The 27,860-nt window shown below is 37.5% G+C and overlaps 1 protein-coding gene across 1 annotated transcript in view; it reads right to left on the bottom strand.

Annotated features, from left to right (window-relative positions):
- Positions 1-26,186, bottom strand: part of LOC140160738 (motile sperm domain-containing protein 2-like) — a 47,079-nt gene extending 20,893 nt beyond the window's left edge. Inside the window, exons 1-9 of the mRNA XM_072184037.1 lie at positions 25,980-26,186; positions 16,750-16,807; positions 15,481-15,639; positions 13,811-13,897; positions 13,506-13,660; positions 12,357-12,417; positions 11,066-11,104; positions 8,578-8,702; positions 7,088-7,327 (exon numbers count right to left, since the gene is read on the bottom strand). Coding sequence (XP_072040138.1) covers positions 7,088-7,327; positions 8,578-8,702; positions 11,066-11,104; positions 12,357-12,417; positions 13,506-13,660; positions 13,811-13,897; positions 15,481-15,639; positions 16,750-16,807; positions 25,980-26,003 — 948 coding nt within the window. The 5' untranslated portion in view covers positions 26,004-26,186. The remainder of the gene's footprint in view (positions 1-7,087; positions 7,328-8,577; positions 8,703-11,065; positions 11,105-12,356; positions 12,418-13,505; positions 13,661-13,810; positions 13,898-15,480; positions 15,640-16,749; positions 16,808-25,979) is intronic.
- Between the last annotated feature and the right edge of the window lie 1,674 nt (positions 26,187-27,860).

Genomic DNA, 27,860 nt, shown 5'->3' with positions numbered 1-27,860 from the left:
AAAATTTGATATTTTTCAAATTTTTGATATATAACAGTCCTCGAGTAAATTTTATAAATCTAATGACATATTCTTAAAGTGTATGTAGCTGGGAGGAAAAGCCGACGATCAATTGAAAATTTTGACCTTTCATATTGAAGATATGGATTTTATTTCCCAAAAAGACCTATTTTTTTTGGGGGGGGGGGGAATCCATATCTTCAATACGAAAGGTCAAAATTTTCAATTGATCGTCGGCCTTTCCTCCCAGCTACATATACTTAAAGAATGTATCATTAAATTTATAAAATTTACTTCGAGGACTGTTATATATCAAAAATATCAATTTTTAATGATTTGTCATAAAATGTGTATTACATTGCGAATTTCAAAAAATCAAAATTATTTGATATCAGGACATTCTTAGTATTCAGAATGCAATTCGATATGTCTGATGTGCTCTAATGTCCCGCAATAAATACTGTCCAAACGTTCATACCCCAGCCCTTAACATAAAACAAAATAAAACGGTCATGATAATATGACATTAAGGGCGAACACCACTAATGAAGCGTCTTGGTTGAAATGCACGTGAAAATTAATGTCTTTCTTTGCTCAATTTGAGGCCTTTTTGGCTCTCATAGTTGCCTGATGTACCCGTTACATTTTATTAAGAAACAAGGTAGTATAGTTTCTCTCCATTGATTTTGCAATAAGCGTCTCCAGGAGGGGGGGCTCAGAGGGGCTTTCAGATTTATGCGGTGGGGGGGGCTTAATGGCTAAAATCGCCAAAACCGCCTGATTTTACATATCCCTCTAGCGTTGGTTGTCAGTAGATTGCAGTCACTCCTCATCAAGTGTTGACAAAGACAACAGTGGTTGTTGAAACGTACACAGTAAGTGCATTTTCTTGGATCAGATACTACGACCTCTGGTTTACTAGTTTACTCTACCGATCCTGATGAATTTGTTCAATCAATAACGATATCTGGGGGACCAATCACAAGCCAGATTCATTTAAAGATGCATTACATCATGACCAATTTTAGTTAGGCCAGAAATTGGCCTAACTCTCCATAGAATCCCGTGTTAAAAAGTTATCCGCAATCCAAAGTCAGTAGTCCACTTGGGAAGCTAACAAACAGAGGGCGGACGGTGACTGAAAAGATTAGATGTGAAAATCTATCAATTGTGCACAAATAATAATCAGAGTTTTAAGCTTAAATGCAATAGCCACAAGCACAATTGGCAAGTGGAGTACGGAGAAGTCTAGCTACACCCTGGAAGGGAAAAAAACAGTATTTGAAACGAGGAAATGTGCAATATGACTTAATGTAATACATTAGAAAAGGCTTAAAAGGCAACTATTAGGCCCTGATTCATATTTAATCATCATTTAGGCCTGTAAATTAGATTGTCTGTGTAAATTTAGCAGGATCCGACTTTTTATGACGACTTTCAAAATGTGTTACATTTCAGAAACACCAAGCTGTTTGTGAGGTGGCGTTAGCTGTATGGGTTATAGGTTGAACTTTTTACAATATTTCTGGAAAAAAATCCTGAAATCCATATATTAATTTTTACAATGGATGTCGTCATCTGACCTTCTGCTTGCAGAAAGGGAAGTTTTGAAGAACTGAGTTGTTTTCCGGCCCTGTCTGTACAGAAAGTCAGTGGGGGTTATTTACTGGTGTGCACCCTAAAAGGCCCTTGTCATAACCAATGGTGGCGGCATGATTTTTCCCGTGCATGAGGGTTTAGGGAAAATTAAATTATATGTCTAAACTTGAGGTTGCATGTGTAAAACATGGTCTTTTTTTAACGCATGTTTGGGGTATTGAAATGATATTTTTTTGGCTTGCACAATCATGGTAAAGATCCATGTCATACATAAGAGATTATAGGACATACAATACTTGGTAGGCCTAATGATAATGCGTAAACTTTGTACCTGTTAGGGAACTGAAATCAGACTGAAAACACAAACGTCATTCGAGGCTCTGTCTCACCAGTTGCATTTACAAGGCCCTTGTTATAAGCAGTGGTGGCGGATGATTTTTTTCTGGGGGGGGAAGGGTCACACAAGGTTCTGAACAGAAACGTCACATACGGACCAACCCACACTACCGAGAACCGCGAATGCCGAGAACCGCGAAAGCCGAGAACCGCTCTAGTTTTGTCTTATTTCTCTCCCAACAAGTAATATGCATTAATTAACCTATTTCATACACGAGTAGGAAAAACCACCTGAATTTTGCTGTTTTTATAACAAAATTATCACTAAAAATGTTGGAAAATAGAACCAAATATAACTGCATCAACCCGCCCGAAAAATGAATCAATCCTACGCGACGCGAACGTGTGCGAAAGCTGCACGTAGTACATGGAGTGCACATTATATTCAATCAATGCACTCTGCATACTTTTCTAACTGCTTTACTGATTGGCTGCTTTGATATAGGAGTATATGAAATACATACATTATGACTGAGTTCCATTGTTACACATGGGATGTTTTTTAATCTTAAGGGGGTACTACACCCCTGTGGTAAATTTGTGACTATTTTTGCATTTTTCTCAAAAAATAATTACACACTGGTAACAAAAGTTGTGTATATTATTGGGGCAAGGAATCCAATTACTACACTGAAATTTCAGTGACTCAAGACAAGTGGTTCAGTTTATATGATAGAAAACAAGGTACATCCTAGCGGTACCTTATTTCTGATCATAAATAACAAACCGCTTGTCTTGGGTCACTGAAATTCCAGTGTAGTAATTGGATTCCTTGCCCCTATAATATACATAACTTTTGTTACCACTGTGTTATTAGTTTTTGAGAAAATGCAAAAATAGACACAAATTTATCGAGGGGTGTAGTACCCCTAACCTGTAAAATTTGCATCAAGAAGCTTCAACTCAATTTGGTACCAGCATAAACCTGGCAATTAGCATGGATTCTTAACAGAACAGTGTCCTGACCAAATAAAATGGAGACACACAGTCAGAAGAATGCATGTCTGTTGTTCTGACTGCTTGATCAGTAAACAGTTTTTTGTTTGTCTGATTATAATTTCTACCTCCGAGTGTTTTATAGCAGAGAATTAGACAAAATTACCCAAACACATTAAATTAATGCTTGGTGAAATTGACAACATTTGTTAATCACAAGAAACCATGACAAATTTGGAGGACAGTTTCAGGACTGTGCAAGTTTGGTGCAATATTGTTACAGAATCTTTCTTGGGTGCAAATAAAGTAATAAACAGAGGGCACCCCAACATACATTGTTTTATGAAAATTAGAATGAACACTTGTATGTACCAATGGACAAACAATGGATATACACTGCTAAAAAAGTTTTGTTTCACTTGAAAAAGTCACCACAAACCAAAAGAGTATTGAGCAAATTAATAAACTCACTGAATCCAGCATTTCATACCATGAATTTTGACACCTCGTTTGTTGCTCTGTGATTTTGTTTAAAAAAAAATTACAAGCATTTCAATGGTAAAGGGTTAAATTTCAAAAGTTGCAGAAGTCTCTGTAAGGATTCTGTCTAGATTACTGGATGAGTATCCAATGCGGTACATGCTTTATTGTGTGCGCCATTTTCATTCAAATTTAAACCATTATGTTTGTTGCATGGTCGATTAATCAATGATAAGCAGACTTGAACCCAATAGAGAACCTATGGAAGATGGCTAAGCCAAACACAACCAGTGGCATGTCCGGGGGGGGGGGGGGGCTTTGGCTGCTGAGCCCCCCGCACTTTGTTAAAAATCAGCCGTTTTTTGGCGATTTTAGCCAATAAGCCCCCCCCGCATAACTCTGAAAGCCCCTCTGAGACCCCCGCAGGAACAGATCCTGGACACACCGGTGACAACCCTAGAGGGTTTGTGCTGCATCCTTTTGAGAAAGTGGAATAGCATTGACCAAGAAGAAATAAGACACCTCATCAGAAGCATGCGACATCGCATTATAGCAGTGATGGAGGACTCACTAAGTTTTGAAAGATAAACTAAACTGCATTTGACAATGACTGATAGTAAGAATGAATCCACAAAAACAAGAGTAGCATGAGATTGAAATAAGCAGGTTCAATAACGGTTATCGCTGAGTGAAGAAAATGTTTCTGTTATGAATTTATAGTGAGTTTATTGGCTTTATACTTTTATAGTACTGTAACTTTTGAAATCCAACCCTTTACTATTGAGAAGCTTGTAACTTTTCTCAACGAGATCGCAGAGCAACAAACGAGATGCAAAAATATGCACTATAAAATATTGCATTCTGCGAGTTCACTGATTTGCTCAATACCATTTTTTAAATTATTGCGACTTTTTCAAGTGAAACAATATATTTTTTGAGGTCTTTCCTTATTATCATACAAATATAGTTTGCCTACAGTTGGGTATGGGCTTACAACATGAGTAAATCATTCTGTTTCAAGGAACTATTTTTTAGAATAAAAATTTTTATTTCCCGATGCCATTTTTCAGCAAACTACAATGCAATCCGCAACATCCCTATGTGCCCACTTTTTATCTTAAAGCCATATTATAACATTTCTGTAAAAATAGATTAGTATTTATTTTCCATAAAATGTTAGCTTTTACTGTCAGATATGTCCACTTTTAATTTTGAGCCGAACAAGTGAGGTAAAGCATAGAAAATTGGAATTTACTACTAGCGCCCATGCATGTTACTCCCATGGTTGTATGTCACGGTGCGATCCTCGGTGTGGGGGTGTGTGTGTATGTATGTGTATCCCGCACACCGTGTACGTACTGTGCATACGTGTTCGACTAATATTTCCATTGTAATAATAAAACGCCGGTTCCATCGTTTTATTCAAAATCTCGGATTTTGACAAAACTACAGCACCTTAAGTCTTGATTTTATTTATTGACTAGAGTACATTACAATCGTGTAAAACCCAGAATTAAAAAATTTTTGAGGGCATTCTCCTCAACAAATGTTATAATATGGCTTTAATGAGCTGCTCTCAATCTTCACACCTAAAGTCTGTTTTATTTCAGAAATTTCAATAATTAAAAGCGTTTATTTTGCATCATGATATTTAAGACAAATTTTAAAAATCTTGCAAGCTCATGCTTGGCAGTGGGTCATTACAACACTGTCCTTTTTCATTTACGCATGTCAAAGGGCAAGCGATCGGTTTGCACAACCGGTTTTGAAATTTGGCTAGACGCTCTTATTTCGCTGTGCCAACATCTCCTTCCTGTTAAAGAAGAAAAAACATACAGTCTCAGAGATCAGAAAAAAAAACCAGAAACCAAAGAACAAGGTCTGCGTGGTGTGATAAATCAAAAACAAATGTACCGTATTGTTTGTAATAAATCGCCCCCCTCCAATTTTTCTGTGAAAAATTAACAAAAATGCAAACATTTCCATGCTATATCGTGCGAGTAAGCTTAAAACTGGCATCAGTCAGTCAGTCTTGTCAGGGACGATCGCTAAATTGCATGGACAAAACCTATTATGACTCGCACTTCCATCCATTCCATTGCCTAATTATGGTAGAATTTCACTTGCTTGATGTATTTACCACGAAAATGATATTTTCCATGGGCGTTGCCATAATACTATATTAGTATAGCCGTAAATCCCTCCTTTCTACAGGAGCACCATCGGAAAATTTAACCCAATTTTTAAAGTTTTTTCACTGACCCTTTTGGAAAAATGCAACGCCACCGGGGCGTTTATTACAAACAATACGGTATGCCTCAAAGCGTGCAAAGATTTTAAAATTCAATGTGGAATGTGTTTTTCCCCTATATTTTCCTTCCTTAATTCTCAACCTCAAACTCAGTCAAAATAAGCTTAAATAACTTCTTATTATACATAATGAAATATTTTCACTGCTTTTAAGTGTTAATAACCCAATTGTTCCAACAAATGGTTTTAAAACATATTTCTGCCAATATCATTGTAACAAAAAAATAGGGAAAATAACTTAATTGGCCAATTTTTCTGAGACAAATGCGCACAGCGAAACAAACATTCGCACATGCTTTGAGACACACTTGTTTATTTAAGCCTAATTATTGTGTACATATATGAGATACCGTATTTCGTCAAATAAACGCCCCCGGGGCGTTACATTTTCCCAAGGGGGGGGGGGGGCATTTATTCAAGGTCAATTTTAGAACGATAATTTCCGTTAAAATCATTAGGTAAACTTAAAACTCACGCTAAAATGACGAACTATGAACTAGAAACACTGACTTCTGGTTCACTTCCGGGTTTCCAATCCAGATTTTCGCCAAAAAGCGACGCTATTATCGACCATGTGAGCAACTTGGTAAGCTTACTACACAAGATAGCATGGAAATATCGGCATTTTTGAAACATCTTGGTTGAAAAAAGTGGTTGGGGAACGTTTATTTGAGGGGGGGGCGACTATTTGACGAAATACGGTAAGTATGATTTTACATTTGGGTGAGCCAGTGATACAAGCATATCTTTACATCAAGTGCATCTTGAATAATTGGTAATGAAATATATATAAATAACAGAAATCACATGAGCAAAAATATCAAGAAAATACTCACAGGTCCTTCATTTTCAACCTCAAATGCAGTGTAAGTGTTAGGGAGGGTACACACTAATAGTTTGATAATGCCCTATAAACAAAAGTGGATCCTCCCTGACACACAATGTCAGTGTGTGATATGTTGAAAATTCCAACCTGACAGATCAGCTTTGACAGATACGTTAACTAGTTTTTACAAACATACCGTAAAAACTCGATAGTTAGCAAAAGTGGGAAGGGTTTTGAGAAAATCGTTGATACACGTAGTTGTATACGAACAAGTAAACCTGCAAATGTGTGTCTCAACCCCATTTGCTCAGTTGCTAAAGCGCCAGACTTTGGTACAATTTCATGTTTTCAAAAGCGCTCGATAGTAAGCACATATGCTAACTATCAAGTTTTTACGGTAATCTGACTTTTGACCACCTCTAATGAAAGGACTTTCCTTTATAGGACATCATCAAACTTAAGATTTGTTCCTTGCAAGAGACTTTGTCCTCTTGGTTCCTATAATAAACTACTCTTTAGAAATCTGAAACAGTAACCCACCTTCTTGACTACTTGGTTCTTTGGTGGGATCCTGACATCCCCATTGGTAACTGCCTCCGTTCCATTTACTATATCCCCAGAGCCACCTGGTGGCGAGTCAGGCGGGGAGTCTGATGGTGCTGGGGAGGACAGGTTATCGCTGGCTTGCTCAAAGGTTTCATCCATTGTGTTCTGTAATATACTAATCTCTTCCACAGAGTCTTCATTGTCCGGTGGTGGCCACACCCACTGGTAGGTATCCTATCAAGATAATTATGGACAAGAATACATACAGTATTGTCTGTAATAAATGCTCTGGGGTGAGCAATTTTCAAATGGGGATGTTTATACAAGCATATTTTCAGTGAAAAAAGTTTAAATTTTGGGGTGAAATTGCTTCCAGCTCATTTCCAGGTTCAACCTAACATGGCGGCGCTCATGTTAACAGTATATTATGGTGGTAAATAGTACTATGAAATTAATCTGTAAGTGCATTTTAAGAAAGAGTTATGATTTACAGCAAGTACAAGCTTACAAAATACCAATGTGGGGGGGGGCTGTTCAACTTTGGTTAACATATTTGAACCTTCAGACATTAAAAAGACTTCAACACAATTATCTATTTACAAAATCAAGAAAGTGCTTACATAAGTTATATGTGGACAGCTACTATCTTAGAAATAATTGTTTGAAATAATTGGAAATGGTCCCCCCTTCTACCCCCGTACAATGTTGGCATGCCCAATATGCTCATCTCCACCGTATCTTCTCCCAACATTGTTTGGTGGGGAAAGGGAGGGGTTCGCATAAGATGAACATTATGCGACAACACTATTATAATTCTTAGTTTCCAGTGACTCATATAAGCGTGCGCACTATAGTAAGAAGAACATGGAAATTAAGAGTAGGTGTTCGAACACATTTTTTCCGGGATTGTAGTTAAGAAAGCGTTAGGTCCCAGGGTCTTAGCTAGGATTTGACCCATCATTTTCACCATAACTACCTGTTAAAATTTGACCATGAAAACATAAACCAGACTTCAACCCTTCTGGGGGTTGATTGAGTTTGAGCCACAGCACACTTTACAGGTTGTCGCTGACTACGGTCCCACTACGGCCCCACATCATGCCATAAACCATTTAACAACAAATCAGGGACTTTGCTGCTACAAGAGTGCACATACTAGACAATCCACAAATCAGCAGGATCAGCTCCCAGAGTTTCGTACGGGTTACAACAAGACAATTAGCAGTGAGTTCCTTGTCCAGGGGAATTTCAAGCTAACTCAATTTTTCCACAAGAGCATATTACTACTAGGCCCCGCCAGTGATAATAGCCTTGATTGATTAGTCTGATCTTGTTTTAACATCACAAAACTAATTCAAGCATTATTTATAGAATTTAGCATATGTCACAGAGATTTTGTTTTGTCTGTCCTAGGAGTAAACTGCCCATCCAAAATGATGGGTTGATGGGTGGCTAGCTAACACCCTGGTCCCATCCCTACTTACTGTTCCTCCCATATGAGGTGGTAGGTGGTCTTTGCTGACGTATTGCTGCACATCATCTCCAAATAGAAACTTGATGTGTGCTTTCGATTCTTCTGATAATAGCTTTTCTATGATTTTCCAGATTGCTGAAAAAAATTTCATGGCACAAAAAATAACTCTTTGTTTGGGGTTGTATGACCATAAGTTTAGTGACTAAGTCAAAAGCTCATGTATGTGATAAAATTCAGAAGTTAAAGAAATGGAACTCTTATAATTACAAACTGGCATTATAATAAAGGAGAGAAAAAAATCAGAACCGTTCTGATTTGAGCCAGCGTGCACTGATGATTACATGTCGTTCAGCTCACTACCACACGCCACAACAGCTCATGGCGGATCTGCCGGCGAATTGAACATGTAATGATTTTATTCTCTCGTAAATGTCTCACGGCCAATGTCTCATGGCCAATTTGACCAAAAACTGAGCTCCATTTCTTTAATTATTATTTATTTTCTCAGGCATGTATCCTCTGGATCCTCGCATTTAATATTTTTAAATTAAAATGTCTCATATTGACTGATGTCCTGATAGGACACAGCAGATAGGCCACACAGTGACATCGCCCCGATATTTTCATGGTAGAAATTGCCATGGTAGGTTGAATCCACAGCCACCCATGGCCATTTTATTCGGACCTTATGAGATGCATAATTAGCGAAGTGACCTGACTAAGGCTACTGACAATAACCGGGGTAATTGATTTCTCGCTGTGTGAGTAAGCTTGTATACGACATTGCGGTCAATGGTTATACTGCCTCCACTGAGTAGTGAGTGCAGCTATAGCCTGCTGCGCTGCTGTAGTCCATACAGGACCAACGCAATATAACATTAGAGTTTTGGTCAGATTTTGAGTTCAAAGCGCACAGCCAATTTTCAAAGCGCACGCTAACGACTATCATATCTGTTCAACACATATTTTCAAGTGTATGAGACCACATCTGGTTTCTTGAGAAAAAATCATTTGCGGGAGATATTCATCATTTTCTAACCCAGTATCCGAAGATTTTCGTCTGATATCAAAATCGTGCATAGCAATTCACATGTATCGATCCCGTGTATTCATTTTAGTGTCTCTGCTGCACCAAATAATTATTAGCCAGGCGATGTCGGTGTGGGCCACCCTCTCTATTTATAATAAAATTCAGAAGTGTGAACATTTTTAATAATAACCCAAAGAAGATATCTTACCCTTCCCAGAATCCTTTGCAAAATGTTACAACTCATGTATTCAAATTACACTCCTAAAAGACTTCCTGAAAAACATGCCTTTTTCAAGTACAGACTGGCTAAGCAGGGGTCATTAAACAATGAAGTATATTATTTGCCAGATTAGGATTTGCTCTGTTCATTGAGTTACTTTTTGTTACTGACGACCCACATTGAACTGCATAGCCTACAAGCACAAAAAGCTAAAATGCATTGTAGGAAGTGTAATATATCTCTGGATAATGACCTATATTCATAACCATACATTCAACAGCTCTTCCTATACCTTTCTACAGGAGCTAACCGTTATCCATGCTTTTACAATAGCATATACACGAACGCATGTTACTTGTATGCGTACAATTTGTCATGCCTGGAACTTTTATAGGTAGGTATACATACATGTGCTTATATTGAATTTAATATTTTGGAAGCAGCTAAACATTGCTATTTTATTCTGCAGTTGTATTGCTGATATCAACAGAACAATCATTATTTATCATACCACTAAGGGAAATATCAAAGAACACCGCTAACCTGATATATTTTCGTATCTAGTCAGTGAGTGCGTATTTTACGCTTTATATCTAGTCAGTAAGAGCGTGCCTTTCATAAGCCCGATCTGCGATGTACGGCGAGGTACGCGTATAAAGGCGACTTCACGTAAACCGGTAGCGTAAAATGCACGCAATCTGTAATCGCGAACAGTCATCTATTTTTTGCAAAGTTTTCCTATTTAGCAGCAATTAAAATGTTTAAAAACGTAATTATTTCCAAATTTAGAATGACTTAGTGGTATGATAAATTAAGTTATTAGGTTCAGCGTCGGTATAGTACGGAAATTATCGTGCGCTCAGTGTCATACTGGGTTCAGCCTTCGGCTTCACCCAGTATGACACTTCGCAAGCACGATAATTTCCTGCACCATCCTCCGCTTCACCTAATAACTAATAAAATCTTCTTGTGATGTGGAGTGGCAATGACTAGCTGACATTCCTCAGGATATAATCATGTGAATTTGACGATCATTAATTTGTTTTCGTTGTTGAAAAGAATTCAATAATGTTACATCAGAAATTAACTACTCTGCATTTGACACGTCTGCATAGCCATATTTTACACCACTCGGCCAGCTACAACTGCTCTTGCAATACAAAATATGTGGACACAAGGGTGCACAGTTGTTCATTTCTGATGAACCACTGTGTAACATGATTGAATCTTACATCAATTGTAACTTACCATTTAGATACCATGGCATGTTGTACACATACAGCATTCCTGTAATATAACAAACATAAAAAGTAAGCTCAAGATTGACAAAAAATCAAGAAAAACTGCAGTACTGTAAAGTGTACTGGACTATCGCATAATTAATTAAAAAGTTACTATTGATAAAAAATTTCATGCGATAAGATAAAATGTGATATAATATGATTTGATATGGTATGATTTACAATTCAACCAAAAATAACCAACATCCTTATCTTGTGCGTCATGAAATAGTAACACTACCGGTGGTTTTAAATGTGAGAGGAAGTTGAATTTTTATATTTAGGTCTTTAGGTCCAATGGTTTGAAAGGGCATGGCCAGTAGTTTTCCTGTGTGAGTCTATACATGTGCGTTGTTTTTGTTGAGACAATGTTCAATACCAGCAACTTTAAAATGATCAAGGGTGAGACACAAATAAAATATGTACCATATTCAACCTTAAAGCCATATTATAACATTTCTATAAAAATAGATTAGTATTTATTTTCCATAAAATGTTAGCTTTTAGTCAAATATGTCCCCTTTTCATTTTGAGCCGAACAAGTGAGGTAAAGCATAGAAAATTGGAATTTACTACTAGCGCCCATGCATGTTACTCCCGCGGTTGTAATACGGTTTGGAGTAACCTTTTTTTTAAGATATCATTTTCAATTGATGGCAGTGTTGCCAAAACTTTTCAGCACTAAGGCCGGCACATTGGTTCGCCAGGCCGCGGTAAAGGAGTCTCAAGTAGGTCAATTTTTTAACTTAAAAAGAAGAACCCAATACTGGATTATTGGACGGATTTACTCAAATTTAGAACCCAAATCACCCAATTGGGCGGAAAAGCACTTGACTTGACCGGTACTTAATGGGAAGTTACGGACAAAACCCTTTGTAATTGCAACTGGGAGCTTCAAAGATTCAAAACCTTTATAAATCGGCTAAATTGAAAGGAAAATATATCAAACAGCTGCCGCGACCTGACTCCAGCAAAGTAACCCAATTTTAGGCAAGTAGCGCATGGTTTTTTGAGTAGCGGCAAATGATTGCCAAATAGCCCAATTGTACATCAAAGGCATGGCGTTGGCATCACTGATTGCTGGGCTCAGTGACTCCACACTATGCAGTTAGGAAGAGATCAATAATACTTAATTTTGTTTTCTATTTTGGACAATGGTCGAGGTCCAATGCTCCAATGTATTACAGAATCTAAAATCTCTTTCATACAGAGTGTTATACCCAAATAAGGAAACATGTAATCAAACATGCCCGCCTTACCTACTACAGCTGGAAATCTAAGTTCTAAACATTTGATCAGAAATCCTATCACATCCATGTCCTGAAAAATTAAAAAACAAACAAAACAGGTGACAACAGTCTAAGAACCATCATTTCTAAATTCGTTCAAATGTTTAAATAAATTTACCATCAAAACCTGGCTTATCACTCTGATGCCTTCTCATATTTATGTGCGTAAATTCTCAATTTTGACTTTTTAAGCAGGCGACTTAAAAGTCTGCTTTTAGACTGCCTCCACGGGAGTGAGTGCAGCTAGCCTACGCTGCGCTATAGTTCGGCACATATAAAATCAGAATATTTTTGTCAGTTTTTGAGTTCAAGACGCACGTTTCTTTCTCAAGACGCTAGCTAACGACTATCATATCCATTGAACACATATATTCAAGTGCAAGGAACAAAATCTGGCTTCTTTAGACTAAACCAATTACGGGAGATATTCATCATTTTCTACCCCGGTATCCAAAGATTTATCGTCTGAAAATCAAATCGTGCATAGTGAATTTGAATTTGACGATCATTAATTTGTTTTTGAAAAGAATTCAATTATGTTACATCAGAAATTAACTACTCTGCATTTGACACATCTGCATAGCCATATTTTACACCACTCGGCCAGCTAAAGCTGCCTTCACGATAAAAATTAAATGGACAAATGGGTGCATAGTTATTAATTTCCGATGAACCACTGTGTAACATGATTGAATCTTACATCAATTGTAACTTACCATTTAGATACCATGGCACGTTTCTTTCTCAAGACGCTAGCTAACGACTTTCATATCCATTGAACACATATATTCAAGTGCAAGGAACAAAATCTGGCTTCTTTAGACTAAACCAATTACGGGAGATATTCATCATTTTCTACCCCGGTATCCAAAGATTTATTGTCTGAATATCAAATCGTGCATAGTGAATTTGAATTTGACGATCATTAATTTGTTTTTGAAAAGAATTCAATTATGTTACATCAGAAATTAACTACTCTGCATTTGACACATCTGCATAGCCATATAGCACATTCACGTGTATCAATCCCGGGTATTCATTTCAGTGTCTCTGCTGTATAATGTAATTATTAACCGGGCGATGTCGGTGTGCACCGATTACATAAACCCACACACTCACCATGTTTGCCAATCCTGCATTAGTCATATCCTCCACAAGGACTATATTTTCCCCAGGATTTTCCTTGTGTAGCTTATCCAACCAGAATGCTATATACTTTTTGACCCACTCTGCTCTAGATGCATCCTTCTTATGGGTTGCCACTTTAAACCACACTGTGAATAGGAATACATAATCAATCCATTAATCAATTCATAATATTGATTAAATCAATTAATCAATCAATCAATCAATCACTAAATCAATTAAACAATCACATTTTACCAATCAATCAGTTAGACAATCAAATGAAATTATCAACTTACATATTTTTCGTCCTACTTTATCTTTACCACGGGAATATAGACCTCCTATTTGCAGAGCCCAATCAGGAAATGCCTCAAATGTTAAATCTACAAGAAAACAAGCACACAAAAACATGTTATGCAAGAACATGAATCATGTGATACATTAATGTTAATCCTTTCGTGTAGTTTTGTACCATAAACACCTGTTACAAATGCGCGCAAAGCACAGAAAAAATTGACATATTGAAGCTAAACTGGTGAAATATGGTGTAAAAGTGGAATAAATTCGCGCGAAGCGCACAAAAATTGGCACTTTTGGGGCTAAATTGGCCAAATATGAGGTTAATTTGGTCAAAAACCCACATACAGTTGTCAACATTGGGTGGGATAATTGTATGTACCATCCCGTCCTGGCAAAATATTGGGGAGGATATATTCCCCAATCACCCCCGGGATCTACGCCTATGGTGTCAAGTTATAATTTACAAGTTCTTCTAATTCTTGTTGATGGAATTATAGCAACAGCAGCCTGGGGTAGCACTGGCAGGTTAAAACAAGGTGTCATGAACACTCTGTAGAGATGCTCAGTATCTAGACCAGCTCTCACTGCAAATTTCGTTCCACAGGAAATTTACCACATTGTTGTTTGCTCTCTGTATCATTAGGAGTGGCAAATCTTTGTGAAATCTGTGTTCCAATGCGGGCACACCGGCTTTACAGCCTGTTGTTGAAATGCCATGATTACTATGACAGTATCATCGCTGTGCGAGTTGTTATGTTTTGAAAACAGAATTGCACACGCGCATGTCCTTAATAACATGATACATCATGTCAATATATGTTGTCAGCATGTACATTGTATGATAAGGGATATATACATACATCATACCGGTAAATTGGGATGTTCATTCAATGAAAACATGGGAAACTACTTGATGGTGTGATATTATATCATAATACTAATCATAGAGAGTTTGTCCGTCTGTCCGTGCGCGCTGAGCTATCGTGTGCTTTCGCAGACGTGCGTGCAAAACTATCGCGTGCTCGCAGAGTGCTATCGCGGAGTATCAACGGGTGTGTGCGCGGAGTACCGACGGGCACAGTGCGGGCATCGGAAAGCATTACAGAGTGCATGTGACTAACAGTTGCATCTCATCGGACCAATAGGCCTATTTTCAACACATATTTCAATATGAAAGGTGTGTATACGCCTATTTCATGTATTTCAGCAGGACATGACTATTTCCGGGGTCCTCCAGAAAGGTTAACATAAAAATAATCCGTTAGTGTAAGGCCTAACCTATTATATTGCGTTCACATTTCTCCAGATTGATTTCATTACTTTAGTAACGGCCTACATCCAGATACCGGGAGAATTTTCGGGGTCTTCCAATGTAGTAGCAGGACACTCAGGGCTTAGAAGAGGTGAACGATGGGTTTCCAGATATATCATAGTAGTTTAAAAGGTCAAGGCAGGTATATGGGTAACGGCCATTAGAGATAGGCCTATTACGAGAACCAACCAACCCGAGAACTGAAAGTGTTATTCAACTCTGGATGAAGTACCATAGTTCAAAGTTCAAAATAAAGATCAAAGCAACATATTTGAACTCAAATGAACCCATAGTGAGGTCCTGTCTCAATTTCTACCTGGGACACAGATAATATGTGGAAATGATAAAACCTACCATTAATTCCCCATTCTTTCCTCCATTTGAGAGCATCAACCATCTTTGTGAGGGCATCTTGTTTATTCATTTTGCCTATCATCAAGAAACCATGGAGATAATTATCATCTGCGCGCACCCTGTCAATGTCCCTATCATCAAATATACCACCTCCTTCATCTGTAAGGGAAATAATTAAACCTCTCAAATATAACCTCTGTAGATAAGAACATATTTAATCTATCTCTATCGTTAAGGGGGTACTACACCCCTGGCCAATTGTTTGGCCATTTTTGCATTTTTCTCAAAAATTATAGCGCATTGGTGACAAGTAAGATATGTATAGGGGCAAGGACTACAACTACTGCACTAAAAATTCAGTAACTCAAGGCAAGTAGTTATTGATTTATTGATCAAATATTGGTTTTCCTCATTTTTGACTGTAACTCCACAACTGTTGTCTGTGCTGAAATAAAATTTCCAGTGCAGTAGTTGTAGTCCTTGCCCCTATAATATACATATCTTACTTGTCATCAATGCTCTATAATTTTGAGAAAAATGCAAAAATAGGTGCAAAATTGGGCAGGGGTGTAGTACCCCCTGATTGTTAAATTAATTAGCGTCATGAACATTTGCACACTACAATTTGTGTTGTGAACATGATGCTTATGAATGGGTCTAAACGTTCTAACCCATACCAGTTCAGGTCAAAGTTCAGGTCATATACATGAAATGAATAGGTCTAAAGTTCAGGTCATTGATACTGTATCCACTTACTGAAATGTATGGAATGAACTAGTGGACCATAGTGCAGGTCATTGAAACACAAAGTTCTTTAGGGTATGAAACAATGAGACCAAAACATTTAGCCTTTTTTCCCAGAGAAACATGCAACTTTACCCTAAATCATGCTTATTGAGACCCTGTCTGATACTGTACCAATTTTGTCAAGGTGACACACACATAGTTCCATAGTTACTACAATTTTCACACGTTTGTATATGGAGCAACTTTGCTTGGAATTGCCCATGAACACTCTTATCATATGTGATGCGATCAAGCAAAATCAGTCTGAACTTGGGAACATTAAATTTTCAGTTACTCATTAAGAGTTTCCAAAACAATACGAAATAAAAGGAATTATTTCATTTTTTTGGCTATATCTCAAAATAAATATTTCCGAGTTAAGACTGATTTGGCTTGATCGCATCACATATATGTTAACTAAACACAGACACAATTAGGTGTAGCTACAAATTTAAATTTCCAATAAGAGCCAAGTTTGTTTACCTGCACTGTACTTATCAAAGAACAGTCTTCTTAGGTCCTCCACTTCATCCTTGTTGATCTATATAGAGAGATGAAAATAATAATCAGTTACCAATTGTGATTGACTGACAGAAGCACTCATTCACAACCTTGGCGCTGAAATGAAATAGTAATTTGCTTTCATTTTTGTCATTAGTTCGGCTGAAATAAAAGGGCATATATCTGATAAAGTAAATTTTGGTAATTAAAAAAAGTTAAACATATGTGCAGTGAGTCAAGTGTATACGAGCATTAAAACAGAAGTGATTTAGAGAATAAACGATAGGAATTTTTGTTTTTACTATCCTCTACCGTGTGATAGACGACAGGCAGGTCCAATATTTTGAGTAGTGGATGCCGGCGCTGCCAAAAAGATTAATTGGTGAAAACATTTTGTAAGTATATCATTCTTGACCAACTTGGAACACTCGGCATGTTTGTAGTTCTGTGATAAACATGCGTGTATAACGCGGTCCAGAATTTGGCATATACCCAGTGTGGGCAAGTCATACATGTACGTCAGTATGACTTACCCAGCATATCACCAAAGTAAGATATAAGGTGTGTTACGAGTCGTACTTGACTCAAGGCCAAAATCACCTTTTACCCGAACTCACACGAATGCACAACACAAATACACTGTTCGTTTAAGCTAACAAAATCTAAGTCTTTAATTGAAAGCAAGTTTCGTTGGTACAATATAATGACTACAAATGCACATATACATTAATCAAATATAATCACTCTTTATCTATTTTGTACTTAGCCAGCATTCTTCTTCTTGGTGATCATAAAGTTCTTGTAATGTTCTGGACGACTGATGTAATATATCCCTATTCACTTGTCCTGCGACAATCAGCGAAGTCCTTTGTACACTTGCATTGATAACTCCTTGCGTATAAAATCCTTACACTAAAATGGTGTTCTCCAAACACGCTTACAACTCCTTATGCGCAATTCTCCTATACTAAACTCCTTGCGCCGTCCTCCTATGCTAAACTCCTTGCCCCGTTCTCCTATGGTAAACTCCTTGTGCAGTTCTCCAAATTTAACTCCTTGCGCTGCTTTCTCCAAACTTGGTGCTATTTCCACCTTTCACACAATATCTTCAGGAAGCAGGACTGCGATGCAGTTGTCCCCACTTATTTTGACAGTTGCGTTGAATCAAAATACCAGACTTCAGCAAGTCGACAGAAGAATATATTTCCTTTCTTGGAAGAATAACGTTCTTTGACGTATTCTAGATCTTCTCCGACAACACTGGTAAATAGTAGTACTTTGACTACATAAAATATTTCTGGTTTGTAATTTCCTTTCTTTCAAGGAATTGGACTGTAAGCATAGCCCAGATCAACACTATCAACTGTGACAATAATTGTGTTTACATTTCTTATATATCAAGCATGGGAAAAACCCCATTCTATTATGGGCCATTTACTACCTTCACATTATGCTCAATCTGGGAAATTCCAAAGTCTTAATTATAACATTAACCTTTCACATGACATCACTTCCTGAGGGGAAATCCCATTACATCACTTCCTGAGGGGAATCCCATATATGATGTCATCTCTTTACAATCTGAAGGGGGTTTCCAAATATTCCAAATTAGATATGATTCAACTTGTTTTGCTCAATTTGAGAGGGGAATTCCCCTAAAATGTCATCACTCATGTAACTTTGTAAACAAAGATAAATCATCAAATTAAACTACTCAGGGCACATCACAGGTGGACAAGCTGTCTTCTTCTTCTTGGTACAGTTCACCGGAAATTGGTGTGCGCTTAATGGTTGAGCTATTGGAGATTTGTTACTTGTGCTTTGAACTGCTTGGGTTCTTCAATGCTGACGATTGACTCAGGCAAGCTATTCCACTCCTTTAGTGTTCTAGGTATGAAGGATAATCGAGTTCTTAAAGCAGTCCTTTTATGTTGACAGTTCTATGAATGATTTGCTGTGGGTACGGCGAGTAGGACGCGTGACCGGGCGTAGTAGTGTTCGGATAGGGATGAACAGGTAACCCTGATATGATTTCTGGAATGTTGAAAGTCTAGCTATCTTGCGTCTTTGTTGGAGTGTCGACCAGTTTGAGTTCTTAAGCATTTCTGTGACACTTGCTCTCCTGTCGTAGTTGTGTTTGACAAAACGGATGGCTCGTTTATGCACTGCTTCCAGTTGGTAAATTTGGTCGGAAGTGTAGGGATCCCATACCGCCGAGCTGTATTCCAATGATGGTCTTACTAATGACTGATAGGCTAGTTGCTTGATGTCTTCTGTACATGAGTGTAAGTTCCTTTTTACAAAACCCAGAGCCCTGTTACTTTTTGCTGCTATGTTATTTATATGTTTGTTCCATTTTAGTTCATTGGATATCTCTACTCCAAGGTATGAGTGTGAGTTTGTTTCCTGGAGGATGGTGTTTGCAAGTGAGTAACTGTGTTTTTTAGGGTTATGTGAATGAGTCATTTTAAGCACAAAGCATTTCTCTGGGTTAAACTTCATCTGCCACTTTTTTTCCCACTCTGATAACCGGTCAAGGTCTGTCTGCAGTTCGTCAGCGTCAAAGTCGTTTGTAATTGTCCGGTAGATAACACAGTCGTCGGCGAATAGTCGAACCGTGGAGGTGATGTTGTCCGGTAGGTCATTAATGTATAAGAGAAAAAGTAACGGACCGAGTACTGTGCCCTGCGGTACACCTAATTGGACACGTACCCAGTCCGAATTCTCACCTCCAATGACAACCCTGCTGTCTTCGCATTAGGAAGTCTGAAATCCAGGCATGTATAGGTCCGCGTATGCCATAGTGGTCAAGCTTCAGCATAAGCCTATTGTGTGGAACAACATCAAAGGTTTTGCTGAAGTCCATGATGATAACATCAGTCTGTTGCCTACTGTCGAGAGACAGGGCAAAGTCGTGTATTGTCAGTATAAGTTGGGACTCGCACGAGCGATTACGGCGAAAGCCGTGTTGCTGGTCAGTCAATATATCAAAGTGGTCAAGATGGCGCATGATATTTGAATGAATAACATGCTCCATGACCTCAAAGTTGTTTAGATTCCAAAACATGATATCTGCACCAGTTATGAGAATTCCCACACACCTACCACCTCCAAAATGCACTAAAAACCCTTATTCCATATCTGAAAAATATGATCCCCAATTTGTACTCACTTTGTTAATGAAATTCTAAATATCCACCTGTCTGTGTCCAGCTGAACACTGTATATGTGCCAAAACATGACCTTTCAAAACCTTCAACAAGGCCTGTGAGAGCACATGTCATGCATGTGCAGCCATAGTCCTACATGGATCGAATCCATGGGTTCCTACAGACAGTCACCCATGGAAAACAGGGTACTGAAAAGCAGTAAACCATGTCCATATGGGCCAAGGGATGGTTTGTTTACATGGCAATAATTCCTTCAGAATAGGCAATACAGATTCCCATTTCGATTTGGATTTGGAAGATACCTTCTCTTAAATAAAAGTATTGCGAACCACCAGCATCCATGGTTCGATGTAGAGAGTCTTTCCTATTCAGAGGAAATATTGCAATTACACACCTTATTGCCTTTTAACAATAACCAATGACACTAGCACGTATTGTGACCATCCATCTCAAACCGCTCGTAAAGTCGGCAAATTGTCAAGCACCAATCTGTAATCTTATTGTTGAAGAGGATAATAAGCTTATACTTATGTATAGCATTAGTAAAAACCTTTAGTCTTTGTTTGCTTTGGCTAAATCCTGTTCAAGTGGTGGGATAACCACCAATTAACAATGAGAGGACATTCCTGAACCTCGTTCAGTTGGGGATGATTTGAAGTGACCGCCAATTATGACCATTTTATATTTAATACCAGCAATGTGGAAAAAAAGAAATAATGTAGTGCCAAAATAATGTACCCTTTTACGGAAGGAGCAAAGTTTAACAAGTTATAACTCCACTTCTGCAGTAAGAATGTCAGGGCGAATGTCAAGTTATTATTCAGTCTTAAAAAAAAATTGTAGGCAGAGGTGGGAATCGATCTCGGTACCTCCCGGTTAAAAAGCACTGTGCAAGACCACTAATCCAACTAAATATCTGTTGTGAGATGCTTGACATTAATCTTTGGTATTGCTTAATGGAACAAATTCATGGAATTAAATCAGTAATAAAAGAAGTAGATTCTTATTTAGCGGTCTAATTGGATAAAAAGGGAGATATTTGTCCCTGCTTTAAAGAAAATATAGGTTAGAAAATTATCAAATAAATTTAAATTAAAAATTGAGATTTTATATTTCTTTCTTTCACGAAGTGGCATTATCACAGACAAACACTGTATAAGCTAAAAACTCGACCCTCATCACTAGATGCTGTCATATAGCTCAGTGGTAAAGCATCAGACTGCTAATGTCAATATCGTTGGTTCGAGTCCTCCTGCCAGCAATGGTTATATTTATGATTTTAATGCTACACTACAATTTGTTCAATTTTTTTCGTTTGTTTGTTTGTTTGTTTGTTTGTTTGTTTGTTTGTTTGTTTGTTTGTTTGTTTGTTTGTTTGTTTGTTTATTTATTTATTTATTTATGTTTATTTATGTAAATAATTTGATATATTTGAAAGAGGTATTTGAGCAATTAAAATTTTGATTTTATAATCCTATGGGGTCATCTTGAACCCCCACCTCTCCCAAATTGCCAAACGCACAACACCTATGAGTTTGCATCATACATAATAATCAGTACGTCCATGTCAGCATCATAAAAAAAAAAAATTCTATGTACATGTACACCTGATGCCGGCAACTAGACTAATATAAAAAAAATAGTATCACATCTTTCCTGCTCAATCAAAATAATACATGGTTTTTTATGGTTGGGATTAGTGTCCGATCTCTGTAATGTAATGTAAATGAAGCATATTGATATGCAGGAAGAATCGATCAGGGCACTAGCTTTATTGTCCTATGAGATGTAGGGCCTAGTAGTGCGAACTGCCCAAACTGATTGTTCATTTAGTATCATAATCTATTAGGGAAAGATAAACACTATTCAAAATATCAATAGACAAAAAGAAAGGGATTTAGAGACTTGTAATTGAGTCATGCATGATTTAACAGAAGGTTCTTTCCAAAACCCAAACGTAATGCCAAACATATAAAACTTACCTCATATCAGTTTTACATTAGTTGCCCCTAATAACTCCAAATTGACATGACAATTAATTCTATTTGCTCAATTTCATACCAAAATCAAGGAAAACATGGTTTTGTTATTGCAAAATATCAAGTAAATCAGAAAGGTTATATCTGGTCATTTGCAGTAGGCCACTTCAGGTAATCAATATTGGCACTTGAATTGTGTGACTCAGTGCATGAGTGACTTTCTGCTCATTGTAAGAGTGAGAGTGTTGTAAACTCGATTGCATAACATTAAGATTGCCAACTGATATCCTTTGTATTTGAGTTGTCTGATGATGGTATTAGAACTGTCATGGATGTAAACATTACACAAAATGTCAACAAAACATGCTACTGCAGAACTCTATGCCTGTGTGTGTGTCTCTGAGGGCCGATCTGAGGGCTGATGACACACATTCGATGGGTGTACCATAGTAAAAATAATCAGACCCAGAACAAAATATTAATTTCTGACATGATCGTGTTCTGGGTCTGAACTGTTTCCATTCGAAATCTTGATGGCAAATTGGACAAAAGAAGCACATGGTCCTACTTCACAGTTTTTTAATCTTTTATTCATGTTGCGTGAATCACTCTATTGTGGACCATCATTTTGATACTTGAGTATTTGGACACACGGAACAGTTTTGACAGGCCTTTTGTCTACCTTTGGCGTGAGACTATACCTGCCACTTCCACATACTTGTGCATAATACGGAAGGTCGAGTTGTGCCCATTTAATGTTTAGGCCTATGTTAAACTGTATGTTATACAAATTGTACAGCTATCATTTCTACCCTATGACGAACCGACATACCTGTAAATCAAATAGCCCACAAAAAACTGTTCATCGCTGGTATTTTTCATGAAGAAAAACGACACTTTTTACGCGAACATGTCCAAAACACGTCAGCTGACGTACAAGCCTCCCCACGCATGTACATAAACAAGCCGTGTTCATTGTTTAATTGTCACCTGCAGCTGTTCGCAAGAAAACTTTCTGCATAAAATTACCTGGGGTCGTTATCAGGCCTGAGACACACTGGCGCTAGTTTGAGGACAGTCACTATGACTAATGTCGGCACATGCAGAAAATGCGTGATGGGTCGCCATTTTGTGACTCGTGCAAGCTAACACAAACAAATTATTGGACTTAATAATCTTTTCAAGTTTTAATAAAACGTGCATCTATCATGATAATAGTACATTTTATTATTTTATTATTTGAATTACATAAGCTATGTCAATTTTGTGTCCATGTTAATTTTTATATGGATTTACCTGTGTTGATTTTAAACTGTTGTGAACGTGGAGCTACGCAAACTGGCAGGCGATTACCCACCATGCAATGCGAATACACGGAAACGATCCAGTTTAGGATGCATCGCAGTTCCTATTGTGTAAACCAGGCGTAAACCGCCCATCCAACCTGATCGTGTGCACAGGATTTGTGCTGGAGGCTAGTTAATGCGCACAACCAATGCGCAGAAGAAGACCTTGATACTAGGCGGAGCTTACGTTTCACAAGAATGATTGACAGCTGTGAGTAGGTGAAATTCTGTTCTGTGATTGGTACAAAAATATGGTTCTCGTATAAATGAATATATTATTCATGGCTTCAAAATTAGGAACCGTTTCTTCCACAGAGCCCTATGTAGGGCTCTATGGTCTCTACTCATCATACACGACCGTAGAAGATCTGGCCAGCGACGACGCTTGCCAATCAGGCTAGCTATTTGTACGGCGTGGCCTCTCATCCTTTATTATCTCTGGTCTTGTCACGCTGGTAGATTCGCCCATCTGTGATTACTGACCTGGATCTGACAGAAGATTGTGGAATTTACGATTTTCAGCAGCAGGATTTTATGAAACTGCCAATATTTGCAAGTATTCTGAAGGATCGGTAATAATTAAAAATATTTTTCATGGTGTCGGTAGTGCAAGTTGAAGTTAGTGAATTTGTGGTTTTGTATGTTATGTGCAAGAGTGTTTTCAGGAAGCGTAAATAGGCAGGCCGTTATGCTAAACTCTCCATCTTATATGTAAGTTCGGTGAACTGGACACATCACACGGTAGTGTGATGTGTCCAGCCTGGATATAGCGTGAGACTGGGAGAAAATGAGCAAATGCCCGAGACTCACTGCCAATGCGTGAGTTGACAGCCCTGCGCTAAAGTGAAGTTAGTGTCCGTTAGTACACTACATCCAGTCATAGACCTTAAGCATCATATTTCGAGGTGCTGAAAGACACCAAATTGGTGTCGTATGACCTTTGACATTATTTTGTGGCGAGTAAGGCTCTCATTTTCGAAATTCGCCCCGGTACCCGAACTTTTTTCGAAAGGATACCGGGTACCGAAATTGCAAAAAAAAAAAAAATTTGCAAAAAAAAAAAAAAAATTTTTTTTTTTTTAAATTTTTTTTTTTTCGGTTTTGTTTAGGTCTCTGGACCTAGACCTAAATGCTAGGATCATGATTGACCTAAAAAAAAAAAAAAAAAAAAAAATTGAATTTTGCACATTGTTTTGTGTTTTAATCTGAAAATTGATACATAGTTTTCATGTCTTACTCTATTAATTGATATCATTAATAGAGTAAGACATGAAAACTATGTATCAATTTTCAGATTAAAAACACAAAACAATGTGCAAAATTCATTTAAAAAATTTTTTTTTTTTTAGGTCAATTATGATCCTAGCATTTAGGTCTAGGTCCAGAGACTACAAAACTGAAAATCTTTGAAAAAAAAAAATTTAAAATTTTTTTTTTTTTTTTTTTTTTTTTTTTAATTTTAAATTTCGGGTACCCGGGCAGGGAATGTCCTGCCCGGGTAATAGGATTATCGGGCGGGACTCGAATTCCCGGGACTCACTCAGAGCCTTAGTGGCGAGTGACATGGTCTTTCAATTCACGCCGAGTGTCCTTGACAGGCGTGACTATGCTTCAGTGGTCATGAAAGAATTCAAAAGATAACCTCTGCCCCAATAATCCCGAGCTATTGTCTGAAACTGCTCCTCGGAAGATGTATCATAAGAACTCAGTCTTCAAATGATAGTCATGTAACGACCAAAAGATAAATTACTGAATATCATTGAAGACTGAGACTGAGTTCCGCTGTCTACACTAGACTCGCCGAGTCTCATGGACACCGTTCCTATGTCCATCAGACTCGTATTTCCCATTTTGGATGTCAATGGGAAATACACACTTAACGATTTATTGCGGTTAGAAACTTGAAAAAAAATCTTTAAAATTTTATCAATGTATATAAAAGTGGTACCAACCTTATTGTGCTTGCTAATTTAAGACTCGGTTGAAACAAAATTAAGGATCGAAAGCATTTTAGTGTCCAAAAAGGCAAAAGTATCGTCAAAGTTCTGCGGAACGCGTCACCCATGTGAAGAGTTCAGAATTCGAATCGAGAACGAAAATATCCGATCTTTGCGATCAAAAACACAAAATTACAACTTTAAACATACTATTGGCAAAAGACATTATTACCAAACAATATAGAATAGAAAATTTGACATCATTTTCTCAAAATATTGAAGAAATTTGCTCACTATACTAAAATGCAGAAAACCTTAGACGAGCGCGTATTGTAAGGATACATCGCGTATATACTGCGTTGCACGCACTTGTCTCTGACTCTGATTGGCTGCTAAGACGACATGTTGTTGCTGAGTGGAAATTTATGAATGAACTGTGCGCCGTCGCGTTGTTAGCGCCGAATTTGCAACATCACGGTAGTCGCGCTTGTAAAAGGTTTGCTGCATTTTAGTATAGACATCGAAAAAGTACGCAATCCAATTCCCGTTCAAACGTGTGAGAAACTGAAAGTGCATAATCCCGACTAGTCTACACTACATCTCTGTGATATCTGCGATCAGTACATGGACACAAAAAGTACTGTTTATATCATAAGCTTACCAGCTTTCAGTCCCTATACAGATTAATGTCAGCAAGTGAATTTTGTACTGGGGCTGATTATTCGGTCTAGTACTTGAATGAACGTTGACGTGGCATGTCTGCCGAATTCAACTACTTACCGGGGGTCTTTCTGGTGCGGACATTTTGTCACTATTTTATGCACTGATCAGTGATTTACACAAAAGACGGCAAGGAAGTATTGCCCTTGGTTAATTCTATCAAATCATAACTCGAAATTAGTCGATTTTAGCCAAATTTGAGCCACAGACGAAGACTCTCGGATGCCAGTAATCTACGTACTCGATCATATGATTGATTGTTGTTGATCTTTCACCCGAGTCGGGTCAACTCGGCCCAAATTCAACTCGACCAGAACCACACCCCCACCCCGACCCCCACGCACAGAACCAACTCGGCCCAAACGTTTGTTTTATGAGTCCTATCGATTTTGACCTTTTGCGCTAATTTATTAGACTACAATAATATTCTTTATTAGAAACATTATATGACAGGTAAACAATACAATTTAACACCATTTTCATTAAAATCATATAATTTTTTTTTCTGTTTTACCCGGGCTGTTTTGCCCGCCCTAGTCTCGAGCCTAAAATTTCAGTTTTTACCTTTTTGCTATAAATATAATAACTCAGGATGATAAGTCGTCGATAGGTCAAACCACCCTGGTCAAACAAACAAACAAACAAACAAACAAACAATAAATAAATAAATAAATAAATAAATAAATAAATAAATAAATAAATAAATAAATAAATAAATAAACAAATAAATAGGTCATTGACATAAATGTTTGAAGAAACGGCCCAAGATCGACCCTGGGGCACCGTGATGAAAAGCTGAACATCTAACGGAAAACAATCCCTTGCTTACACTGAGTTGGACCAAAAGTCTTATTTCTTTCCAATTACTTGCTTCATATTAGGGGCTGTGCAATAAATGATAATGATGATGATGATGATGATGATGATGATGATGATGATGATGATGATGATGATGATGATGATGATTATAATGATAATGATGATAAGGCCGTGTAAAATTAATATTTTGGTTCTCGTCCCTCCCTCCTCAATTTCTGGGATTTGTCAGATTTTTTTGATTTTTTTTAGATTTTTCTATTTTTAAGACTTTGGAATGATTTATGAAATCTTCATACATATAAATAAGTTAATTAGAGAACAAGCATCACTTCCAAGTCTTTTTGTGTTACTCTAGGGGGTTCATCCCTCAGAATCTCACATTTGAAAGAAAAAAAAAAAGGCCTCATCGTTTCCTCGAGCACTGTTGGAGAAGACCGAAAACTACTGACAATGCTAATTTTACATTGAAAAAAAAAAAAAAAAAAAAACACCTCGCTCCCTCATCAATTCATGAAAATCCTCTGGACGAGAACCAAAACATTAATTTTATACGGCCTAATGATCAACGATATTCGGAAATACATTTCCGCGTGAATTTAGAAACGTGCATGATGCAAAGTCATTCGACATTAATATGAAAACCGGGCATGGATAAATCCAATCCGAGCAAAGTATGAGATTTACGCATCGCATTGTACATTGAAACATTGCAACATTGTAATTTATAAATGTGTAAAATGTTATAGTGTATGATGTGTGATTCTTTCTTCCACTTGTACATTAAACGCCGAGCAATTTACTGATTTTATTTTGTAACCAAATAATGTTGCATATAATGTTCGTTTCCTCACATATTAAAACGCGCGGACATGGTTTGATGAAAATATTAAATTGATCTATTAACCCAAATACAACGAATTCAAATGATAAATGATGAAAAACAAAATTATGTAACGAAGGAAAGAAGCTTGGAAGAAAAAGAAGTCGAATACAATCATTGCAAGCATACTACAAAAATCGTGCCATATTCCTATAGAGCGCCACGCTGATCTGTTTATGTTGTTTTTCCCTTTTACTATAATTTTACAAAAAGAAGTGTGAAAGTTTTTGACACGCTTTCTC

Source organism: Amphiura filiformis, chromosome 9 (genome assembly GCF_039555335.1).
Source record: "Amphiura filiformis chromosome 9, Afil_fr2py, whole genome shotgun sequence".
Taxonomy (NCBI): domain Eukaryota; kingdom Metazoa; phylum Echinodermata; class Ophiuroidea; order Amphilepidida; family Amphiuridae; genus Amphiura; species Amphiura filiformis.
This window is presented reverse-complemented; position numbering and strand designations above follow the sequence as displayed.